This window comes from Natator depressus, chromosome 7, assembly GCF_965152275.1.
Source record: "Natator depressus isolate rNatDep1 chromosome 7, rNatDep2.hap1, whole genome shotgun sequence".
NCBI lineage: Eukaryota > Metazoa > Chordata > Testudines > Cheloniidae > Natator > Natator depressus.
In genome coordinates this window covers 29,875,251-29,898,945 of record NC_134240.1, presented here as the reverse complement: position 1 = coordinate 29,898,945, position 23,695 = coordinate 29,875,251, and the positions used below count along the sequence as shown (strand labels likewise).

The 23,695-nt window shown below is 61.3% G+C and overlaps 1 protein-coding gene across 5 annotated transcripts in view; it reads left to right on the top strand.

Annotated features, from left to right (window-relative positions):
- The window catches only part of PC (pyruvate carboxylase), a 230,986-nt gene extending 216,770 nt beyond the window's left edge, over positions 1-14,216 (top strand). For all 5 annotated transcript variants that reach the window (XM_074957840.1, XM_074957842.1, XM_074957841.1 and 2 more), the window contains 11 exons: positions 6,371-6,515; positions 7,079-7,168; positions 8,202-8,423; positions 8,654-8,810; positions 9,099-9,339; positions 9,663-9,912; positions 10,230-10,474; positions 10,650-10,829; positions 11,037-11,288; positions 11,699-11,839; positions 11,977-14,216. In XM_074957840.1, the coding sequence (XP_074813941.1) occupies positions 6,371-6,515; positions 7,079-7,168; positions 8,202-8,423; positions 8,654-8,810; positions 9,099-9,339; positions 9,663-9,912; positions 10,230-10,474; positions 10,650-10,829; positions 11,037-11,288; positions 11,699-11,839; positions 11,977-12,225 (2,172 nt within the window). In that variant the 3' untranslated portion in view covers positions 12,226-14,216. The remainder of the gene's footprint in view (positions 1-6,370; positions 6,516-7,078; positions 7,169-8,201; positions 8,424-8,653; positions 8,811-9,098; positions 9,340-9,662; positions 9,913-10,229; positions 10,475-10,649; positions 10,830-11,036; positions 11,289-11,698; positions 11,840-11,976) is intronic.
- The last annotated feature ends 9,479 nt before the right edge of the window (positions 14,217-23,695 follow it).

Genomic DNA, 23,695 nt, shown 5'->3' with positions numbered 1-23,695 from the left:
TGGGGGGCACCCCCTCTGCCCCCCGGACGCCTGGGTTCTATCCACCTGGGGTGCAATCCGTTTTGTCCAATCCAGTTATAGCTCCAGGCAGGGGGTTACATACACTTCCTAAGGCCCCCCCTCTCTGCTCCCCGGACGCCTCGATTCTGTCCCCCGGCAAGGCGTGGGGGGGGGTCCAATCCGTTTTCAATCCAGTATCCGAGCGCGGGCTAGATCCACTCTGGGGGCACTCGCCGGACGCCTGGGTTCTATCCGCCGGGAGTTGGGTTCAGTCCGTGCTGTCTAATCAAGTTATACATCCGGGAAGGTGGGATGGTCACCCCCAGCACTGAGCCTCCGGACGCCTGGGTTCTATCCACGGGGGCTCCTTGTGAATATGGTCCGCTGACATCTCCAGGCAGTGGGGACGCAGCCTCCCGGATGCCTGGGTCCCATCCGCTGTAGCATTCAGGGGTGCGATCCCTTTATAGCTCGGTCCCAGGCAGGGGACCGCACACCCGCACCCCCACCCCGTCTCTGCCTCCCGGACTCCTGGGTTCTATTCCAAACTCGCCACACGCCCGGGTTCTATCGCCCGCAGAGGCCGGGCTCCCCCGGGCCCATCCCCTCCCCACCCCTGCCTTGGGGCCGGTTCTGGGGCGCACGGGTCCGCTGGGGGTGAAGGGGCATCGGCTGCCCCCCACCCCCGCACGCCGACCCGCCGCTTCCTGGCGCCGAGCCCCAAACCCCAGCGCCGCGCCCCCCGCCCCCCCCTGCAGACGGCGGCGGGAGGTGGGAACCGCGCGCGCCCTCCGGTCCCTGGCCGGGCGCCGGAGCTGTGCCGCGGGGTGGGGGATGGGAGGGCTGCGAGGAGGATCCGGCCTCCCCTCCCCGCACGGCGCCAGCTCTGCCGCTTCCCGGCTGGCGGGGGGTGGAGTGGGGGTCGTGCATGGTCCCTCTGCACCGTGCGGGGGGGGGTCTGTCAGCTGAGGGGGACGGGGGCAAGGCTTGGTGGGGGGTGCACGGTTCTTTTCCAGCAGGATGCGGGGGAGGGGGGAATCAAATCAGCAGGTGGAGAAAGAGGACTGGGAGCTGGTGGGATAGGGCAGGTGGGGGTGGGCTGGCTGATGCATGAGCCCCATACACCAGGATGGGGGAGGTGGCAGCTGGAGGGCAAGAGTGGGGTGAGGTGGGGAAGGGGATTGGCAGCTGTAGCTAAAGGGGAGGGGAGGCTGGTGCAAGGTCCCCTTTCACTGGGGAGGGGGCAGGGGATGTTGCACGGTCACCGTACATCAGGAGGGGGGTCAGAAGGGAGAGGGGGTGCAAGGCTGGCAGCTGGAGCTGCGGGAAGAGAGGGATGGGGAGTGGAGGCTGGTGCTGGTCCCCATATACCAGGATGGGGTGGGGGAGGTTGTCAGTTGGACTTGGGGGGGTGGGAATGGTGGTGCATGGTCCCTTTTCACCAGGTGAGGGGCTGAGGGCGCTGATGCCTGGTCCCAGCTGCAGATAGGGAGTGGAGGCTAATGGTTAGAGCAGGGACAAAGGGAATCAGAATCACACTTCCAATCACAAAAACAGAACCCAGGAGTCCTGGTTCCCAGCCCCTTCTACTCTAACTACTAGACCCCCCCTCTCCTCTCAGAACTGGCAATGGAATCCTGATTCCTAGCTGTGCTGCGCTCTAACCACTAGACCTTACTGACCCCCTTCCAATACCCTGTAATACCCGGCTGTTTGCAGCCGCCTCGATCCCCAGTACAGGGAGCTGGGCTTTCCTTCCAGGTTTGTAGCTTCCTGACTCCTGTCACAATTCACATTTCTAAGTCTGGAGTTTATGAGCTGCAGAGCCCAGGGGTCCCTGTCGTGTCCTGGGGACCAGAGAGCCCAGCAGTTCTGTGCTATGGACAAACTTCACACATGCCCCCTGCAGACCTTGGGGCTGGGATGGCAGGGGGTGAGGGGTCAGCACTGAGGGGCATTGGCAGAGCGGGGTGTGGGGGGGAGCCCAAGGCAGGGCATTGCAGGTCAGGACTGAGGGGCATTGGCAGAGCTGTGCAGGGGAAGGCACTCTCTGCCAGCCCCCCCCAGTGAGTGCTGGCTTATGCCAGCTGGGGCTCTGAGTCTTTCTCCTCCCTGCCAGATGCTGAACAGATGTTCACTTAGGCGAACAGGGGCAAGGTTAGGCCTGGGTGTGATGGGGATTACGGCGGAGGGGGGCGATGAGGGGGTTTCTGTTTAAGAGGTTTAAGATTGGGTTAGATGATACTATGGGGGAGGGGACACACCACTGCCCCCTACTGAGCAGAATTGCAATTTGCTCAAACTTACAGGAGTTGGATCTAGTGGTTAGAGCAGAAGTGATTCAGAGTTAGGATTCCTGGGTTCTAGCCCCAGCTCTGGGAGGGGAGGGGAGTCGAGTCGAGTCTAATGGTTGCAGGGCTAGGAGCTAGGACCCCTGGACTCCATCCCCAGCTCTGGGAGGGGAGTCGAGTCAAGTCTAATGGTTGGGGGGCTGGGAGCTAGGACCCCTGGGTTCCATCCCCAGCTCTGGGAGGGGAGGGGAGTCGAGTCAAGTCTAATGGTTGGGGGGCTGGGAGCTAGGACCCCTGGGTTCCATCCCCAGCTCTGGGAGGGGAGAGTGCTGTTACGAGTTGGGGGGGGGCTGGTAGTCAATATCCGCAAGGGAAGGGCTCAGAGCCCCATCGCTGAGGGACATTCACTCCTAGAGCTCTGGGGACCTGATTGAAGGGGACAGCCCTACCATGGAGTGAGGAATTAGATGGGAACTGAGGGCGTAGCTCCCTCTCTGAAACCTCCTTCAGCCAAGAGCCTCCTGCTCCAAGGCCCTTCTCCCTGCACCTAGCTTACGTTCTTCCTTCATTAACTGCTGAGCGCCCTGATTGATTAATTAATTAATGAGGAAATGCAGCAAGAGTAGAGGGTGGGAAGGAACTTAGCTTAGACTTCGCTCCCACTGCGGGGCTGACTGGGTAAGGGGGGAGGAAGTCAGGAAATGGGGTATGGGGCCTTTCCCCTGTAGGGGGTGCTGGCTATGATGCAGTCCCAGGGCGGAGGGATAGGCTGGCTGGGAGGGCCAGGAATGGGGAGAGATCCCTGTATAAACAGCCCCCATGCCCAACAATGCTTTGGTCCCTTTTGCCCTTCAAACCCAGCTTCAGCCCTCTGTGCCCCCCTGAACTTCCGTGAGGCTCAGCCTCCTGCTACCCCCCACCAAGAGCTCTGGGGAAGGGAAGCTAATATAGGGCTATGATTACCTTTGCCGAGCCCGGCCCACTCTGGGGCTGCTAATGAGCCATTAGTGGGATACAGAATCTCACCCAGGAGTCCTGGGTTTGGCACCTCCTTAGCTGACTGGCCAGGGAAGTTATTAACCAGAATCGTAGAAGGGAATGAGGTCTGGAGGTTAGAGCGGGGGAGCAGCGTTCCAGGTTCTAGCCCCGTCTCTGGGAGGGCAGGGGAGGGAGCAGAGGCTGAGAATCCAGGTCTCCTGGGGTCTATCCCCTGCTCTAGGAGGGAAATGGGGAGTCTCTAGCAGGTTAGGGGGTGCTGGGAGTTTGGACTCCTGGGTTCTATCCCTACCTCCTAGCAGCTCAGAGTGCAGCAGGCATTATTTGAAGTGTGGATTAGCTGTTCTGCTGCCCTCTGCTGGAGAGAATCAGCCCTGCTCCGTGTACGTGGCAGAACTTCCCAGCTCTGCTATTTTGCCTTGGGTTTCTTTTGAGTTCATGGTTTTCCCATCTCCCCATTTAAAAACTACAGCAAGACTGCCGGGTACGTAGTGAGTCGGGACAGAGCTGGGAATAGAGCCCAGGAGACCGGTCTCCTGGGAATCAGGTGGTGGGTAAGGTAGGAGTAGAGGCCCCTCTGTGGGAAGCCGTGGGGGAGCCCAGCTGCCGCGCATCTCTGCAGCCATGGCACGGCTCCTGCAGGCAGAGGAGCTGGCATATGGGCACTGAAAGGAGGGCACAGGATGGCAGGTGCAGTGCCCTTCCCCCCATCCCTGGGTGATGGCATTGAGGAGGGCGATCAGTTCTCAGCAGGATAATTATCCCTGATGAAGGCCTTACCCCTAGCCATGGTACCAGGAGCCCGTTAGCTTCTCAGCGTGCAGAGCCAGGCGCCAGGATCACTGGCCGTGGCCAGAGGGGGCTATTTCAGGACCTCAGCAGCCCATTAAATAACGGAGTTGTTGGGAGAGGAGGGGTTTGCTCACAGGGGGCTCAGCATGGTTTTCGTAGGTCAGGTCAGGGTCGCCATGGCAGAGTGGGATATGGAGGTGCAGAGAGGGGACAAGGCGGGCTGAGGGTCATGCAGCAGAGATGGGGATGGAACCCAGGAGTCCTGGTTCCCACCCCCACCCCCCGCTCAACCATTAGACCCTACTTCTCTCTCAGAGCCAGGGAACTCAGACCCAGGTGTCCTGATTCCATTCCCTAACCGTATCCCCTGCACTAACCCACTAGACCTCCCCTCCCTTCCAAGAGCTGGGGATAGACCCTCCGTTTCCCCTTCTGTGTAAGGGGGTGTGTGAGAGAGGCACTGCCCTCTGCTGGCTAGATTCAGTCCTGCATCTTTTACTGCTTCGAGCCTATGCTGTGATTGTGTGCCTATGAGAGCAAGAGGGTTCACCTTGAACTCAAGGCTAGGCTCCTGGGGAGTCTAACATGCCCTGCCGCAGTGTTTATGGGGCTGGAGATCCCAGTGTAGCTGCTGACCCCTGAGCCCCTGCTCTGCAATACCCAGATCCCCCATTGCACCCCCACTACCCATCTGTGCTCTGCCCTTCCCCAAGCAGCAGCTGTTCCGTCCAGCCCATGAGACACAGTCCAGCTCCCCAGAGTCTAATCCCTCTTGACAGCTCTGACAACGCTCGGGGGGCTCAGCTTACTCCAGCCTTTCCCATCCAGCAGCCAGTCCCCATTCTCCCCCGCAATGCACAAGCATGAGCCTGGTAGCTGCCCCTCCCCACTCCTTGTACACAAGCAGCTGGACAGCTGTGCTGCTGCGAATAGAACCCAGGCATCCTGCCTTCCACCCCCCCCCCAATCTAACCATTAGATGCCACTCCTCTCCCAGGGCCAGGGATAGAACCAGGAGTCCTGGTTCCCAGCCTCTTCTTTCCACCTCCCCATATTTCTAACCACTCACCTCCCACAGCAGAGGAGAGAACCCAGGAGTCCTGACTCTCCGCACCCTCTGCTCTAACCCACCAGACCATGCTACCTTTGTCACATCTTGTACGAGATGGGCCTCGATCTGTCATTAGATTTGTTAGCAGTATTTGCAGCGCGATGAGAGCTGATTGGCTGGGAGCAGGGAGAACTGAATTCAATCATAGAATCGTAGGACTGGAAGGGACCTCGAAAGATCATCTAGTCCTGGCCCCTGCACTCAAGACAGGACTAAGTATTAACTAGGTCCACGGCCGGCTCCAGGCACCAGCTTTCCAAGCGGGTGCTTGGGGCGGCAATCAGAATGGGGCGGCAGCCTGTGTCCCGCAGCGGCAATTCGGCAGCAGCTCCGCTGCTCTTCTCACCGCGGCGGCACTTCGGCAGCGACTGCTTGGGGCGGCAAAATTGGCAGAGCCGCCCCTGTCTAGACCACCCCTGACAGGTGTTTGTCCAACCTGCTCTGAAAAATCCCTAGTGATGGAGATTCCCCAAGCTCCCTAGGCAACTGATTCCAGTGCTTAACCACCCTGACAGGAAGTTTTCCTAATGTCCAACCTACACTGCCCTTGCTGCAATTTAAGCCCACTGCTTCTTGTCCTATCCTCAGGGGTTAAGGAGAACAAATTTTTCCCCTCCTTCTTGTAACAATCTTTTCTGTTTTTGATTCAAAGAGAGGAAGAGGCTTTAATAACCAGCTACAAAGGTGTTGCTTCTCCTCTGGAGCGCTTTGTCTGGTGTACCTCACCCTGGCATCAGGCCAGGACATAATCCCTTGGGGAAGGAAGGCGGCACTGACTCACTAACACTGGGGCAGCTGCCCCACCTCAGAGCAATCAGCTCAGGCTCCCTGCAGACTCAGGCAGCATCCCTGTGTCAGTAACCATCAGGGCAACTCGCTCCCTCTCGGAGCCTCAGGCCTGGTCTGCACCTAAAATTTAGCTCTACCTAGCTAACTCAGTGAGGGGAGGGGTGACAAAATTCACATCCCGGGGAAAGGTAGTTACGCCAACCAAAGCCCCAGCATAGACAGCGCTAGGTCTCATCTTCTCCAACCTGGCGTCCAGCTCTGGGTCAGGGCTTGCTGGGGCCAGGAGGGGAAGGGTTAATGCCTTGGGTTCTTGGGGGGGGCCTCCCCCCCTCCAGGATTAAACCCACCGATGCCAGAGCCATGCTGATAGCCTGTTACTGTTTGTTCCCAGACCAACATCCCCTTCCTGCAGAATGTGCTGAGCAATGACCAGTTCCTGCGGGGCACGGTGGACACACAGTTCATCGACGAGAACCCTGAGCTCTTCAATCTGCGCCCGGGCCAGAACAGGGCCCAGAAGCTGCTACATTATCTGGGTACAGGCCCCAAGCTGGGACCACAGACTCAGGCCAATGGGTGGGATCTCCAGCCAGGACCATGGGGTTGGACCCTGAGCAGGGTCCCTTTCCAGTACTGTGGGGTTAGGCCCAAGGTATGGGGTCCCCGTCTGGTACCACAGGGCCATGGGCTAGATCTGCGGGGTCAGAGCCATGGGTGGGATTCTCCAGCTGGTACCATGAGATCTGGCCCCGGGGCAGGATCCCCAACTGGTACTGTGGGGTAGGCCCAGAAGGCAGGAGCCCCCCAGAAGGCAGGATCCTCAGCTGGTACTGTGGGTTGGGGCCATCTGTGGGGTGCCTGTCCAGTACTGTGGGATCGGCCCCAGGGGGTGGAGTCCCCATCCAGTACCACAGGTCAAGGCCATGGGTATGATGTCCATCCCGTACCGCGGCGTCAGGCTCAGGGCTGGGATCACCAGCTGGTTCTGTAACATAAGGGCCATGGGTCGGGATCCCCAGTCGGTATGGCGGGGGCGGGATACCTGGCCCAGGCCATGTTCCATGCACTGTGCTCTCTAACTCTGACATTCTCTCTCCAGGCCACGTGATGGTCAACGGCCCCACCACGCCCATCCCTGTCAAGGCCCGCCCATCCCCCATTGATCCTGTCGTGCCCACTGTGCCTTTGGGTGAGTTCCCTCCTCTCCTGCCCCCCACCCCGGCACCTCCCACCTGCTGGGTCTGCTGCCCACAGGGCCCCTCCCCTGCACTATGGCCCCCTCCCACTCCATTCCCCATGGATGGAGTGGGGGGGGGGGGCAGGATGCCTGGGTTCCCTGTGCCACATGCCCTCCCTTCTGCCCTTGTGGCTGGACTCCACTTCCTCCCCCACTCCCCGCTCCCAGGAGTCAGGGCCTTTCTGGGTCCTGTTCTTCCCTTCGGAGGGCAGTGGGTTCTAGTGGGTTGGCACAGGGAGGGCTGGGAGTCAGCGCTCCCAGTTCGGTGGCTGCCTGCCCCATTTGCCAGGCTGCCCAGCAAATCATTAGCTGTGCTGTATTCTGCTCCAGCCTGCTCCCTGGCCCAGGGAGGGAGCACTTAGGGGTCTGTCAGCTCAAAACGGATTTAACAGGCTGCTCGGGAGAACCTTAATGAGCTGTAAGCCACCGTTGTTCATTCTCTTAATGCCTGGTTCAGGCTGAGGATTAGCGGCTGACAAAGAAATAAACTGCGATAATAAGCCGACGTAGCTGCAATCTTGGCTAATTAAAGCCAGCCCTGCGCATCGGTCACACGCGTGCTGGGAACCTCAGGCCCACGGCTCAGCTGTCCAACCCATTTCATGGAGCTGGTTCCAGGCTAGTTGCAGTCAGAAAAGATTTACCAGGCATCAGCCCCACAGAGCACATCATGTACAGGGATCCCTGGCCCAGTACTGAGATGCAGCCGCCTCTGGGGTGGGGCGCAAGGGCTGTTTATTCAGGGATCCCTCTCCTGGCACCCTCTAGCATCATGCTAGGGTCAGCCACTGACTGTGAGTAAGGGAGAGCACCCCCTATTGCGTCCCCACCCCCCTCCTTGCAGCACAGCGCCCCCTAGCACCAGCAGCGCTGAGTGTAAGTGACTCCTTCCAGGCTAAGTAACGACACCCTGGGGGGCTGCAGGGAGCCGTGTAGGGGTCTCTCTGCAACCCTACAGCAATGGTATCTGCCCCCTGCTTTTCAGGTGACCCCCCTACTGGCTTTCGAGATATCCTGCTCCGGGAGGGTCCCCAGGGCTTTGCCAAGGCCGTGCGGCAGCACCGAGGGCTGCTGCTCATGGACACGACCTTCCGGGATGCTCACCAGTCCCTGCTGGCCACCCGCGTCCGCACACATGACCTCAAGAAGATCTCGCCCTTCGTGGCTCACAACTTCAACAACCTCTTCAGCATTGAGAACTGGGGAGGTAAGAGCAGGACATGGGGCCTTTCCGCTCTAGGGGGCACTGGCTCTGATCCAGCCCCAGGGTGGGGGGCTGGCTGGTCCCGGCGGGGTGGGGAATGGGACACAGGCCTTTCCCCTCTAGGGAACATCCACCATGGGACTGGGGGGAGGGGCAGGGCTGAGGGAAGAACTTGTGGGTAACACCGGTGGAGGCAGGTCACACATACTCACCTCTCTGCCCCACCCCACCAGGTGCCACGTTTGACGTTGCCATGCGCTTCCTGTATGAGTGCCCGTGGCAGCGGCTGCAGGAGCTCCGTGAGCTCATCCCCAACATCCCCTTCCAGATGCTGCTGCGGGGGGCCAACGCCGTGGGGTACACCAACTACCCCGACAACTCCGTCTTCAAGTGAGCTGGCGGGGTGGGCTGACAGGGCATCGGCCGGGCTGGGCAGGTGGGGGCTCAAGCCTGGGACAGCAGAGAGCCGTGGGGTAGGATTGAGGGTCAGGGCTTCAGACCCCCCAGGGGAGGGAGTGAGAAAAGGGGGTGGGATTCCAGAGTCGCCTGGCTGACTCACCCTGACGCCAGACCTGAGGGGTGGGTCAGCAGGGATAACTCTACGTGGGGGGGCCTGGCACCCAGTCCCCATGGGGATCCTTCTCCCCCAGGACTCACCGGGTGACCCTGGTCCCCCAGGTTCTGTGAAGTGGCAAAGGAGAATGGCATGGACATCTTCCGGGTCTTTGACTCCCTCAATTACCTGCCCAACATGCTGCTGGGGATGGAGGCAGCGGGGCAAGCCGGAGGAGTGGTGGAGGCCGCAATCTCCTACACGGGAGACGTGGCCGACCCCACCCGCACCAAATACACGCTGGAATACTATGTCCAGCTGGCCGAGGAGCTGGTGAAAGCTGGGACGCACATCCTCTGCATCAAGGTACCTAGGGGAGCCCAGGACTGGAGTAGCCGGGGGCTGCGGGTGGGGGCACTGGCAGCACTGGGGAGCAGAGCCCAGGGGGACCCATAGCTCAGGACATGATGGACTGAGATGCCACCGGGGAGGGTGTCCAGAGCTCGCTCGCCCTGTCATACTTGCCTCCTCATCCCCTCCTGCCCCAGCCTTCCCCCTCCGCTCCCACAGCCCCTGCCCTCGTCTCTGCCCCCCCACAGCTGGTTCCCCCTGCACCTTCCCTGCTCCCTACCCCGTTCACCCCTCCCCCGTTCCTGCCCCCCCACACTCAGCCCTCTTCTCCCTTGCAGGACATGGCTGGGCTGCTGAAGCCGCGCGCCTCGGAGCTGCTGGTGGGGGCGCTGCGCCAGCGCTTCCCCGAGGTGCCCATCCACATCCACACCCACGACACCTCTGGGGCAGGTGTGGCCTCCATGCTGGCCTGCACCGCCGCCGGCGCTGACATCGTCGACGTGGCCGTGGACGCCATGTCCGGCATGACCTCGCAGCCCAGCATGGGCGCCTTGGTGGCCTGCACCCGGGGCACCAGCCAGGACACAGGTACCAGCCGCAGGAGCCAGGGCCCCCGGGCGCTACGCCTGGCTCTGGGAGGGGAAGGGGATCTAGTGCTTAGAGCAGGGAGGGCGCAGAGTCAGACAAGGCATCCGTCCCGATCCAGTCTAAGAACATCATGAGATGGGCTAGGGCAAAGAGCGAGGAGGAGGCATGGCCCAGCTCTGCCTCCATGCTCTCTGGAGCCAAGATCTCAGGGTGGTGGATCATCCCAGAGCCCCGCCTCTGTCCCACTCACCAGGATGGGCCAAGTCCAACCCCTGCAGCCCGGACGAGCCCCATCTCCTCCCTCTCCCCTGCCTCAGGCATCCAGATAGAGAAGGTGTTTGACTACAGCGAGTACTGGGAGATGGCGCGGGGCCTTTACGCCGCCTTCGACTGCACAGCCACCATGAAGTCGGGCAACGCCGACGTGTACGAGAACGAGATCCCGGGTGGCCAGTACACCAACCTGCACTTCCAGGCCCACAGCATGGGGCTGGGCAACAAGTTCAAGCAGGTCAAGAAGGCCTTCGTCGAAGCCAACAAGCTGCTGGGGGATCTCATCAAGGTCAGAGCCCTCCACAGTCCTCTAGAGCTGCCAGCTCTGATCCCGCCCAGGGGGCCTGGCTGGCTCGGGAGGGTGGGGAATGGAACATGGGGTTTTGTCCCCTCTAGGGGGCACCACTTCTGACCAGCCCCAGGACGGGGACCTGCCTGCACTGACCCGTCTCCCGCCCATGCAGGTGACGCCGTCATCAAAGATCGTGGGGGACCTGGCACAGTTCATGGTGCAGAACAACCTGTCGCGGCAGGAGGTGGAGGCCATGGCAGACGAGCTCTCCTTCCCGCTCTCCGTGGTGGAGTTCCTGCAGGGCTACATTGGGATCCCCTACGGGGGCTTCCCTGAGCCCTTCCGCTCCAAGGTGGGGCTGGGCAATGGGTGGGGTGGGGCTGCAGGAGAATCCCGGGCATGTGGGAGGCAGGGCTAGATCAGGTTCCTCTACTGGGACTTCCCTGAGTCCTTTCACTCCAAGGTGAGCCATGGGGACCACGAGGCGGGCGGTATCCCCTTCCCTGGGCTCCCATTGCTCCAGTCCCCCGGCATGGAATCCTGATGCTCTCCCTCCCAGGTGCTGAAGGACCTGCCCCGCATTGAGGGACGCCCGGGGGCCTCACTGCCCGCCCTGGACTTCCAGCAGCTGGAGAAGGAGCTGCGCACGCGGCACCAGGAGGAGGAGATCACCCCTGAGGACGTGCTCTCAGCTGCCATGTACCCCAAGGTGTTCGACGAGTTCAAGGAGTTCACGGCCACCTTTGGCCCCGTCGAGTGCCTCAACACCCGCCTCTTCCTGGAGGGGCCCAAGATCGCCGAGGAGTTTGAGGTGTGGGAGTCAGGGTGGGAGGGGCCAGACCCGGGTGGGGAGACCCGGACCATGGGCTGTACGGGGGGAGATAAGGCTCTGGGGGGGCTGGTTGGACCTGGGAGTAGGGGTCGGGGGAGCCTGAGGAGAAGTTTGAGGCAGGAAGGTTGGAGATTTTGGGAAATAGGTTAAGGGAGACTATCAAGCCCTATGTTTGGGGGGCCTTTGGGATCAGCAGGACACTGGGAGGAGTTCCAGGTCGGGCGGCTCCCCATTCTTGGAGTGATCAGCTCAGGCTCTTTGCAGACTCAGGAAACATCACCGTGTCAGTTACACTCAAGGCAGCGCCCCTCCCCCAGAGCGATTGATTCCAACTCTCTGCAGACTCAGGAAGCCCTGGGGGCCTCACCACTCTCGGTCTCCCCCTGCAGGTGGAGCTGGAACGTGGAAAGACCCTGCACATCAAAGCCCTAGCGCTGGGAGACCTGAACCGGGCTGGCCAACGTGAGGTCTTCTTCGAACTCAATGGGCAGCTGCGCTCCATCCTGGTCAAGGACACACAAGCCATGAAGGTGCCAAGGGGATAGATACTGGGCTGGAAGAGCCTCTGGGTCTGATGTTGCGAGCTGGGCACACGGGTCTGTCCCAATCTAAGGCCTTGTTGCATGAGATGTGTTGACTAACCTTGTCTCTCTGCCCCGCCCCCCAGGAGATGCATTTCCACCCCAAGGCACTGAAGGACATCAAGGGCCAGATCGGGGCCCCCATGCCTGGCAAGGTCATTGACATCAAGGTAGAGGAGGGGGCAAAGGTCGACAAGGGACAGCCCCTCTGTGTGCTCAGCGCCATGAAGATGGAGACCGTGGTCAACTCCCCCATGGCCGGCACTGTCAAAAAGATCTACGTCAAACCCGACATGAACCTAGAAGGGGATGACCTCATCCTGGAAATAGAATAGGCCCCGCTTCCTCCCCCCGCTGCATTCTGCTTCCCCTCCCCCATCCCGGACAGAGACCTGCCCCCCAATGTGTCGGATGCAGCCGGCACGCTGTCACTTTAAGGGCGTGCCCCGCCCACTTTTAACCCTTTGCTTGCAGGAGATGCACCAGCTTCTTTCTTTCCCCACACCTCCTCCGAAGTCCTGCCTAGCCTCAGTCAGGCACCTTATGGGGGAAGCGCAGTTCCTTCCACCGCCATCAGGGGAGCCTGTGCATCATGCAGCCTGGGGTGCAATTCCTTCTGCTGCCACCAGGGGGTGTCTGTGCACCATGGATTGACAGGGCTGTGTTACCCCAGTCTTTTGGCAGTGACCCCGGCGGTGTGCCAGACCCACACTTTCCCCAGGCACCCATGCAGCCTCAGCAACTCCAGGACCGGGCCTTTGGGCACCACCACCGCCTGCTCCCCCCGTGAGCTCCAGCCAGTCCAGCTGTGATCAGACTGAGGTAGAGACTCTCCCTTCTCCGGGAGCGACGTGCCCAGGGAGGATCTGCAGCAAGGCCGGGCAGCCTGGCCAGGCCAAGGGAGCATTGATTAGTCGCAGGGTCCTCAGGCCGGAGCCTGTGTTGGTGGGAGCCAGGACCTCAGCATGTCCTGCTGCCCGGAGACCCAACTTTGCTCCCTTTCCCTGCTGCTCACCCCTGTTCTCCCTTAGTTTCCAGCTCCAGGTCTTTGACCTCTGCCTCCCTGCCGAGTGCTGGAGGGAGTCCCTGCTCTCAGCTGTCCGTGTGGTTAATGTCCTGCCATTGGCTGTGCAGGGGCCCGTGGGCCCATGGGCAGGCCCTTGCCAATGCAGGGTCTTCCAGTTGTGTGTCCATTGCAGTCCGGTCCGGTTCCAGGCCAGGCAGCAGGCATGGCAGACCCCTTCCCTTAGCTTCTTAACCCACGGACACAATCAGCTCTTCCCCCCCGGCGGCAGCGATGCAAAGTGGCCAGTCAGTTGATAACTGTACAAAGAAGTCACACGTGTGTGTCCGCATCATGCAGCCGAGAGGTGCAGTTCCCTCTGTCTCCACCAGGGGGCATCTGATCTCAGAGGCTAAGCATTGCTGGGGAGATGCTGTCCCCGCCCATCCCACTTACTCTGCTGCCAATTGCATTATACCCATCAACTGCCAGGAGGCGCTGCCCCACCCAGCCCAGTTACCCCCCTGCACCATGTGGGCTGCTGGCCCCCTGCGCCTCCAGCCCAGGTACCCCCCCAACTCTGGAGGGCACCTTCCCCACAGGCTGCCACTGCTTTCTATGCCCACCCAATAGCTGCTGTCCCTCCCCAGCTCAACCATGACTCCTTTCTCCCTTGGGGGGAGAACAGTCCCCACCTGAGTCCTGGTCCTGCCCCCAGCTGTGGGGGGGAGAGGGGGACGGGGAGGGGCTCCTTTCCCCTGCCATGCTGCCTCAGGGGACCCCCTCAGCTGCGGGGGCTCCTCTTGCTGCTTGAACCCAGGGCTGGTCTAATGCGGAATCTTTTCTATTGTCTTAATTGCCAATCCCTGCCCCCAAATATGTATGCCCCTCCCCCCTTCAGAGCAGGGGGGGACTCAGGGGTATCACTAGCCATGGATTGCCCCCACCCCTGCTCCCTGGCAACCCCATCCTAGTGTCGATCTGGATGGGGCCTTCTGTGGGGGCACAGCACCGAGTGGTGGTGAGAGGGGGCACCCACTGGGTAGCGACCAAAGCAATCATGCTGGGTTTTAGGTTGGGAGGGGTGTCAGATGTTTACAGGGTTGTCTGCCCAGGGCTGGGGGAGAGGGGTGAGATCCCTCCCCCTGCCTGAGGGCACGGGAACAAACCTCACATCCGTGAGGACAGTCTGCGGTGCAGGAGCTGCCAAGTGGGATTCCGTTAGCGCCCCGTTGGACTGGAAGGATCAAGGCCGTTTTGGGAAGGACTCAGAGACCCGGGGTCCCTGAGGGGCCGGCCCCTGCTGGGCAATAAAACTCATCTCACTAACCGCTCACTGCTGGCCTGGCTGAGTTTGTGACAAGACCAGAGAATTGGGGGCAGCCTGCCCCCTGCTGGATAGACTCCAGACTGCCGCTGGTGTGGCTGCCTGCTTGTGGGGAGCACTGGCTGTGGGGTGCCCCCAGCTACGCCAGTCCCAGCTCAGCTGAAGCCCATCACTCCCAACCAGCAGCCTTTTGTTGCTGGGCAGGGCTAAGGGGCACCCGCAGAGCTGAGGGGCGGGGGGTGTCCAGGGCTGGGCTAGCAGGGACAGTGGGTGCAGATGGCGCAGCCTGGTTCTCACTTTGGCCCGGTTCAAAATTCACACCCTCCCGTCTGAAAGGAAAACCGTGACTTCCAAGTAGCTGCCATGCCAATAGAACGTGATGCCGTCAGCTCAGGAAGCGTAGCGAGCTAGGGTGAGATGACATGGAATCGGGGTGGGTGGGAATGAGTCACGGGGACTTTCCCCTCTGGGGGATGCTGGCTCTGAGCTGGGCCCAGGGTGGGGCTGACTTAGGGAGGGCAGGGGCTTGAATACAGGGCACCATCCCCCAGACAGACCCCTTTGGGCTGCATCCCCCAGCCGGCACTGCTCACACTGACCAGACGGGGGCTCCCTTCACCCGCACACCAACCACAGGCACTAAGTCTTGTCCCCAGGCCCAGGGCACCTGGCTGCTGCATGAGGTGCCAGGTCTCAGCCCAGCCCCGAGGCAGACAGCTCCGAACCCAGAGCGGAGCAGTTGCCTGGCGCTGGGCGGAGATGCTGAGTGAAATGCTGCCCGGGTGTTACTAGCTGGGATGTTCCACAGCAGGTCCCCGGCGTAAACAGCCCCCCAGGAGGCGGTGTCTCGGCATCAGGCAAGAGATCCCTGTGTAAACAGCCCCTGCCCCCCACTCCAGAAGCAGCAGGGGAGATGTGTGTGAAAGTGCAGAGGGAGCCCCTGGCTGGGGAGCAGGAGTTGGCGCTTCTCTTTGAAGGACATTGCAATCTGGCATGGCAGCCCCAAGCTCCTTGAGCCACTCCCACCAGCTCGTTACACTGCTGGGGTCGTTAATACTTCAGCTCCCTTCTGTGCTTTAAGAGAATTAATACAATACTCTGCAGCTGTGCCTGCCACAGGACTCTCAGCCCGGTCACAGCGGCCTAGGACTGACCCACCCCTGCCTAGGGGAAGGTCTTTGGGCTAGGAGATCATGGGTCTGGTCTCCCCCTTTTCTGCTCCCTGCTGTGAATAGTTCTCTGCACTTCAGTACCCCTGTTAGAGGGAGGCCACTAAACACACACACACACACACAGTCACTCCACTCTGCCGCGTTGCTTCTCTCAAGGGCTGGCCCCGATTGACAGGGCGCGTGCTACCCTGGCCTTTCCACTGGCTCGCAGCGGGATCCCCATGCCTCTGCCGAGCCCACCACAAGGGTGAGTGCTGCAGCTCTTCAGCTCCACGCCCCGGCCTGCTGGCTCCAGCCCCCGTATCACACCATGTGCTCGCTACAGCACGCTTCAGGGAGTCACGCACCGGGCCACAGTGCGGCCCGCTCGGAGCAAGCTGGGGTATATTAGTCCCTTGGCAAAGCCCCTCGGGGAGCTCTTAGGGCAGCGTGGCGAGGCCAAGCTCGAGGAGAGCCCAGGCTGCCAATGGCCCCAACATGCGACCAGCTGAGGCTGCACCGGGGTCCGGTGGGCAGAGCTACGTCCCATGGCTGGGGAAGTGGCAGACCCCTGAGCAACACAGCTCTGTCCACCTACATTTGAAGGGTCGCCCAGGCTTAGCCAGCCATGCTGGGCTGGGAGCCCTCTCGGCTTCCAGCGCCTGGGTACGTCTGCACTGGGAGCTGGGGGTGACGTCCCGACTCCCTAGGGTGGCCACAGGGCTGGCCTTACCATGAGGCGGCCGCCTCAGGTGCCAGACTATGGGGGGCACCACTAGGACCCAGAGTTTCAAAGTTTTGGCCCACGCGAGGGGGCTTCATTTGAGCTCCCCGCCTCAGGTGCCAAAATGTTGTGGGCCGGCCCTGGGTGGCCATGCCCGTTCCTGGACTATGGGGCCCTCCGTTGGGGCTGAAATGGCCTGGACCCGCGCATGGGTGGACATGCCGCAGGAGGAGCGGTAAGACAGCATCCCCTGTCCGATACCGGACAAAACCACATCCGGCTTTGGCCCAGTAGCAGACGGGGAACAATCCCTCCCACCCAAAGCAGCTTGTCTGGGGAAAACCGGGCGAGTGGCCTCCCTAAGGCTCTTACTCAGGGGTGGCCAAACTGCAGCATGTGAGCCGCGTGCAGCATTTTACAATGCGGCTCCCACAGTGCCCCCCTCTGACCCCCATTCTCTGCCTAGCAGACTGGGGGGAGAGGAAAGTTTGGGGCTTCTGCCCTGTGGCGTGGGGGTGGGGGCGGGGGCTTCTGCCAGAGACAACTGGTGCCTGCTGAGAGTGGGGGACACAATTTAAAGGTTCCCCCCCCACAACAGCTTGAGTCACATCCCCCCCCCACCACCACTTACCCTAAGCAGCTCCTCCCTGCAGCTCCCAGCTGTTTGCCGTGGCCGCTCCCCATGGCCACAGCTCCCAGCTTGGTGGCTCCAGCAGCTGCCGTGCAGGGAGGGGGCCCGATAGCATCATGTAACTGAGTGGCCAGCAAACCGTGGCAAAAATTTGGGGGGGGCACATGACTCCACACCCCCCCCACCTCGCATCACCTCTGGCTTATGCCCAGCAGGGAGGGGTTCTCAGCGCTTCAGCGGGAGTAGGGCTGGAGCCCTGGCAGGCCGCTCTCGGCCGGCTAAAGCCCCAGCAGGCGCGTCTCGGCTCTCAAACTGCTGACGATCGTCATACGCGGCTCGGAGGGTCGGTAAGTTGCCCCCCCCCCCACATCTAACTCATGGAGCCAGTGCACTGAGACTAGCTAGGGCGGCATGGGGCAGCCTTGCTGGGTATGTGGGGTGGGGGCGGGTTTGCACTCGGAGCTGCTAGCCCATGCTTCTGCCTGTGCTACCCCGGCCAGCACGCGCACTCAAGGAGAGCTAGCTCCAGCACGTCTCTGCAAGGTGGCGTGTCACCGGGTGTCCCAGGAGCAACCTTGACAACCACCCTGTTCAACCCACGATCCTTCCCCACGCGCCCCTGCCTGGCTGCTGGGCACTGGGCCTTTGTGCTCCAGCCTTGGCTCTTCCATTCATGTGCGTGGATGGCACATTCATCCCCAGCCACCCCCAGCCCTTACCCCCTGCCAGGACAAGCAAGTAACCCCTATAGCCACCCAGTCAAAGAGAAACTGAGTCACAAAACCCTCATTCACCACAGCTGTGCACAATCCACACACCTGGCTGCATGATCTGTAACTGCTAGACCCCACAAGTCCTCACTACCAGTCCGTCCCCTCCCACACTATAACCCACTAGACTCCACTCCCCTCCTTGAGCAGGAGAGACCCCAAAAGCCCTGACTCACAGCCCCCTTCTGCTCTAACCAGTAGACCCCCGTGCCCAAAGCTGAGGATAGAAGCCGGGAGTCCAAATGCCCAAGATTGTAGCAAATAGGCGGGTGGGTGAGAGAGAGCTGCCCTCCTTGGGCTGGTTGCACTATACAGAGGATAACAACCTACTTCTGCTAGTCCTTTAGCTCAAGAGGCCACGGTCTGGGTGTGGATGTGAAGATTGTTAGTTCAGTGCCTAGTGATGACCCGGTTGGGTACGAGATCCTGGAAAGGACGACTGCCAGGGGCAGCGTTACGGGTACCTTTAGCCTGGCATTTCCTCCACTGGGAGTGCTTGACTCATTGATTAGCTCACCTCCCCATCCCCATCCATCCTTCTCTTTCTAGCACCATACATGCCCCATCTATATCTGCATCCACCTACCCCTCTATCCCCATACACACACCTCCATCTAGCCACATGCCTAGCCCCGTCCCACCACCCCTGCTCCGCCCCACCCAGCATAGGCTCATAGACTTCAAGGCCAGAAGGGACCATCACAGGCCACAGATCTGCACATCACAGGCCACAGAACCTCCTCGTCCCACTCCCGCGATAGGCCCAGCAGCTCTGGCTGAGTTACTGAAGGCCTCAAATCGGGATTTAAAGCCCTACCCTTCCCTCCCGTACACAGCCATCCCCATACACACACCCCCCAGGAGCCTTGCCAGCCCTTTGCACTGTCCTGAATGCCACCCCCTTCACCCGCTGCTCCAGTGGGCTGGTAAATTAAACTCCACTCAAGGGGCCCCCAGCTCTTCACGGGCGGCTGGGCGCCCCTCAGGCTTGTGCGCAGGGAGGCTGCCAGGCCCAGGGAGCAGCCATCTGTAGAGCGCTCCTGCCTCCCATTGCTACTAGCAACAGAAATTATTCCGGTTGGGAGCTGGACCCTTTCCCCTCTGCGCCAGCCCCAAGGCGGGGCGGACTGCCTGGTTGGCTCGGGGGGGGGGACGGGGGGGGGACGACTGGGACATGGGGGCCTGTCCCCTCTAGAGGGCGCCAGCCCCAGGCCCTGTGCGCAGTTTGCTGGCCCCGAGGGTGGCAGCGGGCACAGCGGGGATCACACAGGCACCCGAGCTCTCAGGCAGGGTCCCTTGCAGCTCCCGCAGGCTTCTGGCTTTGTGGAGGCAGATTCTCCGTCGATGCTGCCAGGCAGGGGGGTGCCAGGGATACCATGGGCACGTGTCCCGCTGGGATCGGAGACCCGGCAAGCTCTTTGCCCACAGGCCAGCAGGCGAGCTGGATTTCAGGCTGAGCCCCTGCAGCGGAGAAGCTGCCTTTGTGGAGGATCGCTCAGCACATTGCTGCCCCCCTGGGAAACAGCACCGGGATGGGCTGTTTGCGCTGACATGGAGGCGGGGAAGTGCCTTCGTGCAGGTTACTTACTCAGCTCACATCCAGCTTAGCACAGGGTGAGTAACCATCGGAACATGCCCCTGTGGGCCAGGGTAGCGCCTCCATCTCCTGATGGCTCCAGGTCCAGACTGGCTGCCCTTCTGGTAGATGCTTTAGTCCAGCTCAAGTGATTGGGCTCCAGCAGGGGGAACTGGGTGACAAGCTCTGGCCTGTGCCGTCCAGGAGGCCAGCCTTGATGCGCTAATGGAGCCCAAAGGCCCTAAACCGCTACGACTCCACGTGGCCTTGGAAGGCCACCCGTGGGGGCTGTTATCTCAGGCTGGGTGCGGGCCACAGAGCGGGCCCTGCTGCACCGGGTGGGAGATGGGCAGGGCCTCGCTGTGGTGGGGCAGTCGATGGGTGCACGTCCCAGTTCTCTGACACCCCCCCACACCTTGCCCGCTATAACCCCGTGGTCTCTGTGGATCTGACTGCCACGGTGGGTACTTCGCCAGTGTAGCGAGTCAGTGAAGCTCCCAATGCCCAGACTGTTCGATGCCCTGGGCTAGGTGATGTGCCCAGCTCAGCCCATCCAACTGGCAACGAGGGGGTCTCTATGCCCGACATTACTCCTGAGCACCCTGCTGGCCCTTTGCTTGTCTGGAAGCCGGACACTGGTGAGTTTGACAAGCAACTCAAGAGTTAACTCCCACCTTAGCGAGTGCAGGGTGCTGGGGAGCAGCCTTGGGTGGGGTGATCAAAGGCTGAGGGGAGGGGCCACATGCCCAGCCTTAGGGAGGAAAATAGCCAGCAGCTGGTGCCTGCTGGGCACTGCAGAATCCCTCCGCCCTGACCTGGCTTCGTGCAGTGCCTGGTGCCAGCTCAGTCCCTTCCTGCCCGGCGAGTGCCACAGAACGGTGATGCCAGGAAATGCCGAGTGCAGGGAAATGGCCCCACAACCTTAACTCGGGCCTTTCTGAGCAATGCCCCAGCATCCAGAGCCACGCTCTGTGCTGTACCGAGTGGGGGCTTCCGGCCACGGCTCTGCATTCAGCCCGTGCCTGCTTCCGAGCCTGATCCACCAGCCCCTCTCCCCTCAGCCGACTGCTAACGCCGGACCGCCACTCGCCCTTCATCAGCCTCCCAGAGCAGGCCCAGCACCCACCTGGCTGCTGACAATCCCCGGGGGCCTGGCTAGCGACACCCACAAAACGCAGAGCTGGAGCCAGGCCTGATGGGGCTCCCAAGGGGTGTTGTCACAGACTCACCAGCCTGGGGCGCCTCCTTCTGGGGAGACCCAGCGTCGCAGGCCCTCTGCCTCACTCTCCTCTGGGCTTTGGCCAGCTGGGTGGTGACTCGGCCATCCGGCCAGGCCACACAGAGCGTCCTGCCCCTGCCCCATGGGCCAGCTCAACTGCTCCCACCCCTCCTGCCGCAGCCACAGGGCTCTGCAGAGTCCATCCTGACTCTAGCCCACCGCGCTGCCTCCCGGGGCTTGGCCCTGGCCTCCCTTCAGGGACAGGGCCCAAGCGCTGCCTGCAGGCCCCTCTGTGGTGCTTCTCCCGGAGAGGTGCCACAGATGGGCTGATTGGCCTCACTAGCTCCCCTTCACCCTATCACTGCCAGGGTGAGGTACATACCGCAGCACAGTCCACATGAGCCTCTAGTCTTTGATTGTACACATGGGGGGGGGGGGGAAGGGGAGGCAGAGTCCCCCGTCCCCCCCACGCAGATCATCTCATGGTCCAAGTACAGTACTGCCAAGCTGGGCCCACTAACCCCTCCACCGCTCAATACAGCTTCACCTAACCCAGGGCCTGCAGCAGGCATGTGTGCCCAGACTCCACAGCAGCTACTGCCCGCTCCACAGCGGGGCAGAGTTAAGGCTGATGGGCGCTCCCCTCTAATATCCATCAGCGTGGCGGGAGACCCCCACTGCTGGCGGGAGGAGTGTGTGGGGCACAGGGGTCTGCCGCACTCAAACAGCCGGCTAATACTGCCAGTGCCAGAGCCGGGCAGGCGAAGGACGCTTTACCTTGCTAGCGGGCAGTGGCTCCTTCTCTTTGCACACCAGCCAGGCTTTGCAGGGGGCACGCGGGCACAGAGCTGGGATTTGTAACTGGGGTTGGGGGAGCTCAGGGCAGTTCTGGGTGGGGTGGCACAAAGCCCCTGCTTGCCAGAGCCTGACACAGACTTCCCAGGCCAGCAGGGCCCGCTGCCTCCTTTCTTGTGGGATGGCTGCGCGGCTGGCACTAGGCATTACTCTGGGGCTGCCACAGCTCTGTAAGGGCTGAGAAGGCAGCGCGGCTCCAGCTGCTGTCCCAGAATGCAGCCCTTGGTTTGCAAACCTGGCCGGGGCCCTGAAAAACCCGGTATTTCTTGGAATAACCAGCCAGCAGGACAATTAGCAACTGGAGGGGGAGGGGACGCCAGGCTGAAGGAGGCCACTGGGTGGGCTCATGCATCTGATCCGGGCGGGGGAGCAATCCCAGGCTGGAGGGGCCCATGGGTCTGATTGCAATTGGGTGGGGGGGTGGATACCGGTGGGATAGCTGCTGTCTCTGCTCTGGATCCATTACTGCCTCCTAGCCAAGCCATGGTCCTGGCTGCCCCCCTTTCTGTGAGTTCTGGCAGTACACCCCCCCCAGTCCCGTTCCCCCCCCCCCGCTTGGCTATGGGAACACATAGTTTGTGGCAAGTGGGCGGGGGGGGGGGGCAGCCGCACTCTGCATATTCAGCTAGACAAGCCTTAGCTGGAGGGGGCATGCCGTGTGGTGCTGGGAGCGCTGAAGGGGGCTCCAGGGCTGGGACAGCAGCAGGCTGGGGTAGGCAAGGGCCGCTGGACAGGAGTGAGGAGCACTGCTCAGAGCTGGTTCAATTCCCTGATTTTAATAGACTCACAAACAGACAAAGATACAAACTCACAATTACTAACAAACTGTCTGGCTCATTTCCCACAGCCAAACTGTAAACACGATCCAGGCCCTGGCACCCCGACACCTCCTACTACACCCCTGCCAGGACCCACTGCCCCACCTCTGTATGTGCAGGGGGTGGGGGACAGGATGGACGCAGTTAGAGCAGCCCAGCTTAGTGGGATGCGGGATCCCCTCTGCCCTGGGGGGAAGCTCCCTGCTAAGCTGGAAACTGATCCCTCTACCCATCCTCTTGGCACTGGGGATTGGCAGTCCCCTAATATCTACCCAAGGAGGAGAGGCAGCCACTCCCAGATTTAAAGGGATTTGAGTTAGTATGTGTGGGGGAAGCTGGGTCTTTGGCATTGCCCCACTGAGGTCACGGTGAGCCCACAAGAGGGTAGGTGGGGGGGGGGTAACAGCCCAGCTGGTCATATGTGGGGTGCAGACCCATGTGTGGCCATGGTGAGGCCCTACCCCATTCCCCCTGACCTAGGGTGTCTGCTATGACCACCCCCCGGCCCCGGTGAGTGGATGCTCTGGTGCTGGCCATGCAGGTGGAGGTCTGCAATTGCTCTGATCCTGGGGACCCCAATTACCAGGTGTTCTCTGGTGTATAAAGAAGGTGTTGGAGAGGAGCAGGCAGCGGGAAGGGGACCTAGTGGTGTGGGGGGCTCCCCGCAGCCTCCCCCTTCCCCATTAAAGCATTTGTACCCCAGCCCCCCGCCTCAGGAGAGCAGCACAAATAAGGCGGAGGATGCGGGGGGATTCAGATAAATCCCACATCCCTGATCAACATTCTCCAGTCACCATGATCCCCCCAGCTGTCCAGGTTAGTGACAGCTCTGCAACGGCGGGGGGGGGAGGGGAACGGTGGCACAGAGGGGCCTGGGGAATTGGCGCTATAGAAATGGAGGATCCCCCCGCAACTCCTAGATACATCTGAGGAGGCGTCTCTACCCTGAGTCAAAGCTGGTGCCCAGATTTTAATGTCATGGATATTTCTCCCAAGTGGGGTTGGGGCCCTGGAGTTGAATGAGCCTTGTCCCCTTCCCAGGCATTCACAGGCCACCAGCACGGGTCTCCTGTCAACCACGGAGACTCCCGGGGTGGGGACAGCTGGGATTTGTAATGTCAACGCCTTCCCCAAAGCAGCAGCAGCCCGGGAGCAAACGTCGGAGCAAACTTCAGGCAGGAACAGCTGGGTGTGGGGCCAAGGTGGGACTGGGAAATCCAGGGCAGAATGGTCCTGATGGGATCAATGGGGGCAGGGAATGGAGCCGCCCCTGAGTTCTTCCTGAGTGTGTATGTGGGGGGGAATGGATGGGGATGGCACTGAGATGGAGATGGGGGGGGTAAATGCTCCTCCCCACCCCACTCCTGCTACCCAGTCCCCATCAGAAAAGCGCAATGGTAAAAAATCCTGTTTGCCCAGCCTGTGGGCAGAGCCTCCAGGGGACTGGGCAGTGCCAGCCCAGGGAGGGTGTGGGGCACCCACGCAGCCCACAGAAGGGAGCTGCCCGCATCTCCCCCAAGGCTTCGGGGAAGGAGCAGTGCAAAGTCAGTGGCCTGTGGATAGCTGGCTGCCCCTGGGGGGTGGGGGGACAGCGTAGCATTGAGGACTTCTCCTCCACAGGGGGTGGGGGCTTCTTTGGAGCATTTGCCACGTGCTGCCCACGTCCCAGGCCACTGTTGGGAGGGAGCACATGGTGTCCAGCCTCCAGGCAGCAGGGCTCAGTCACTGGTC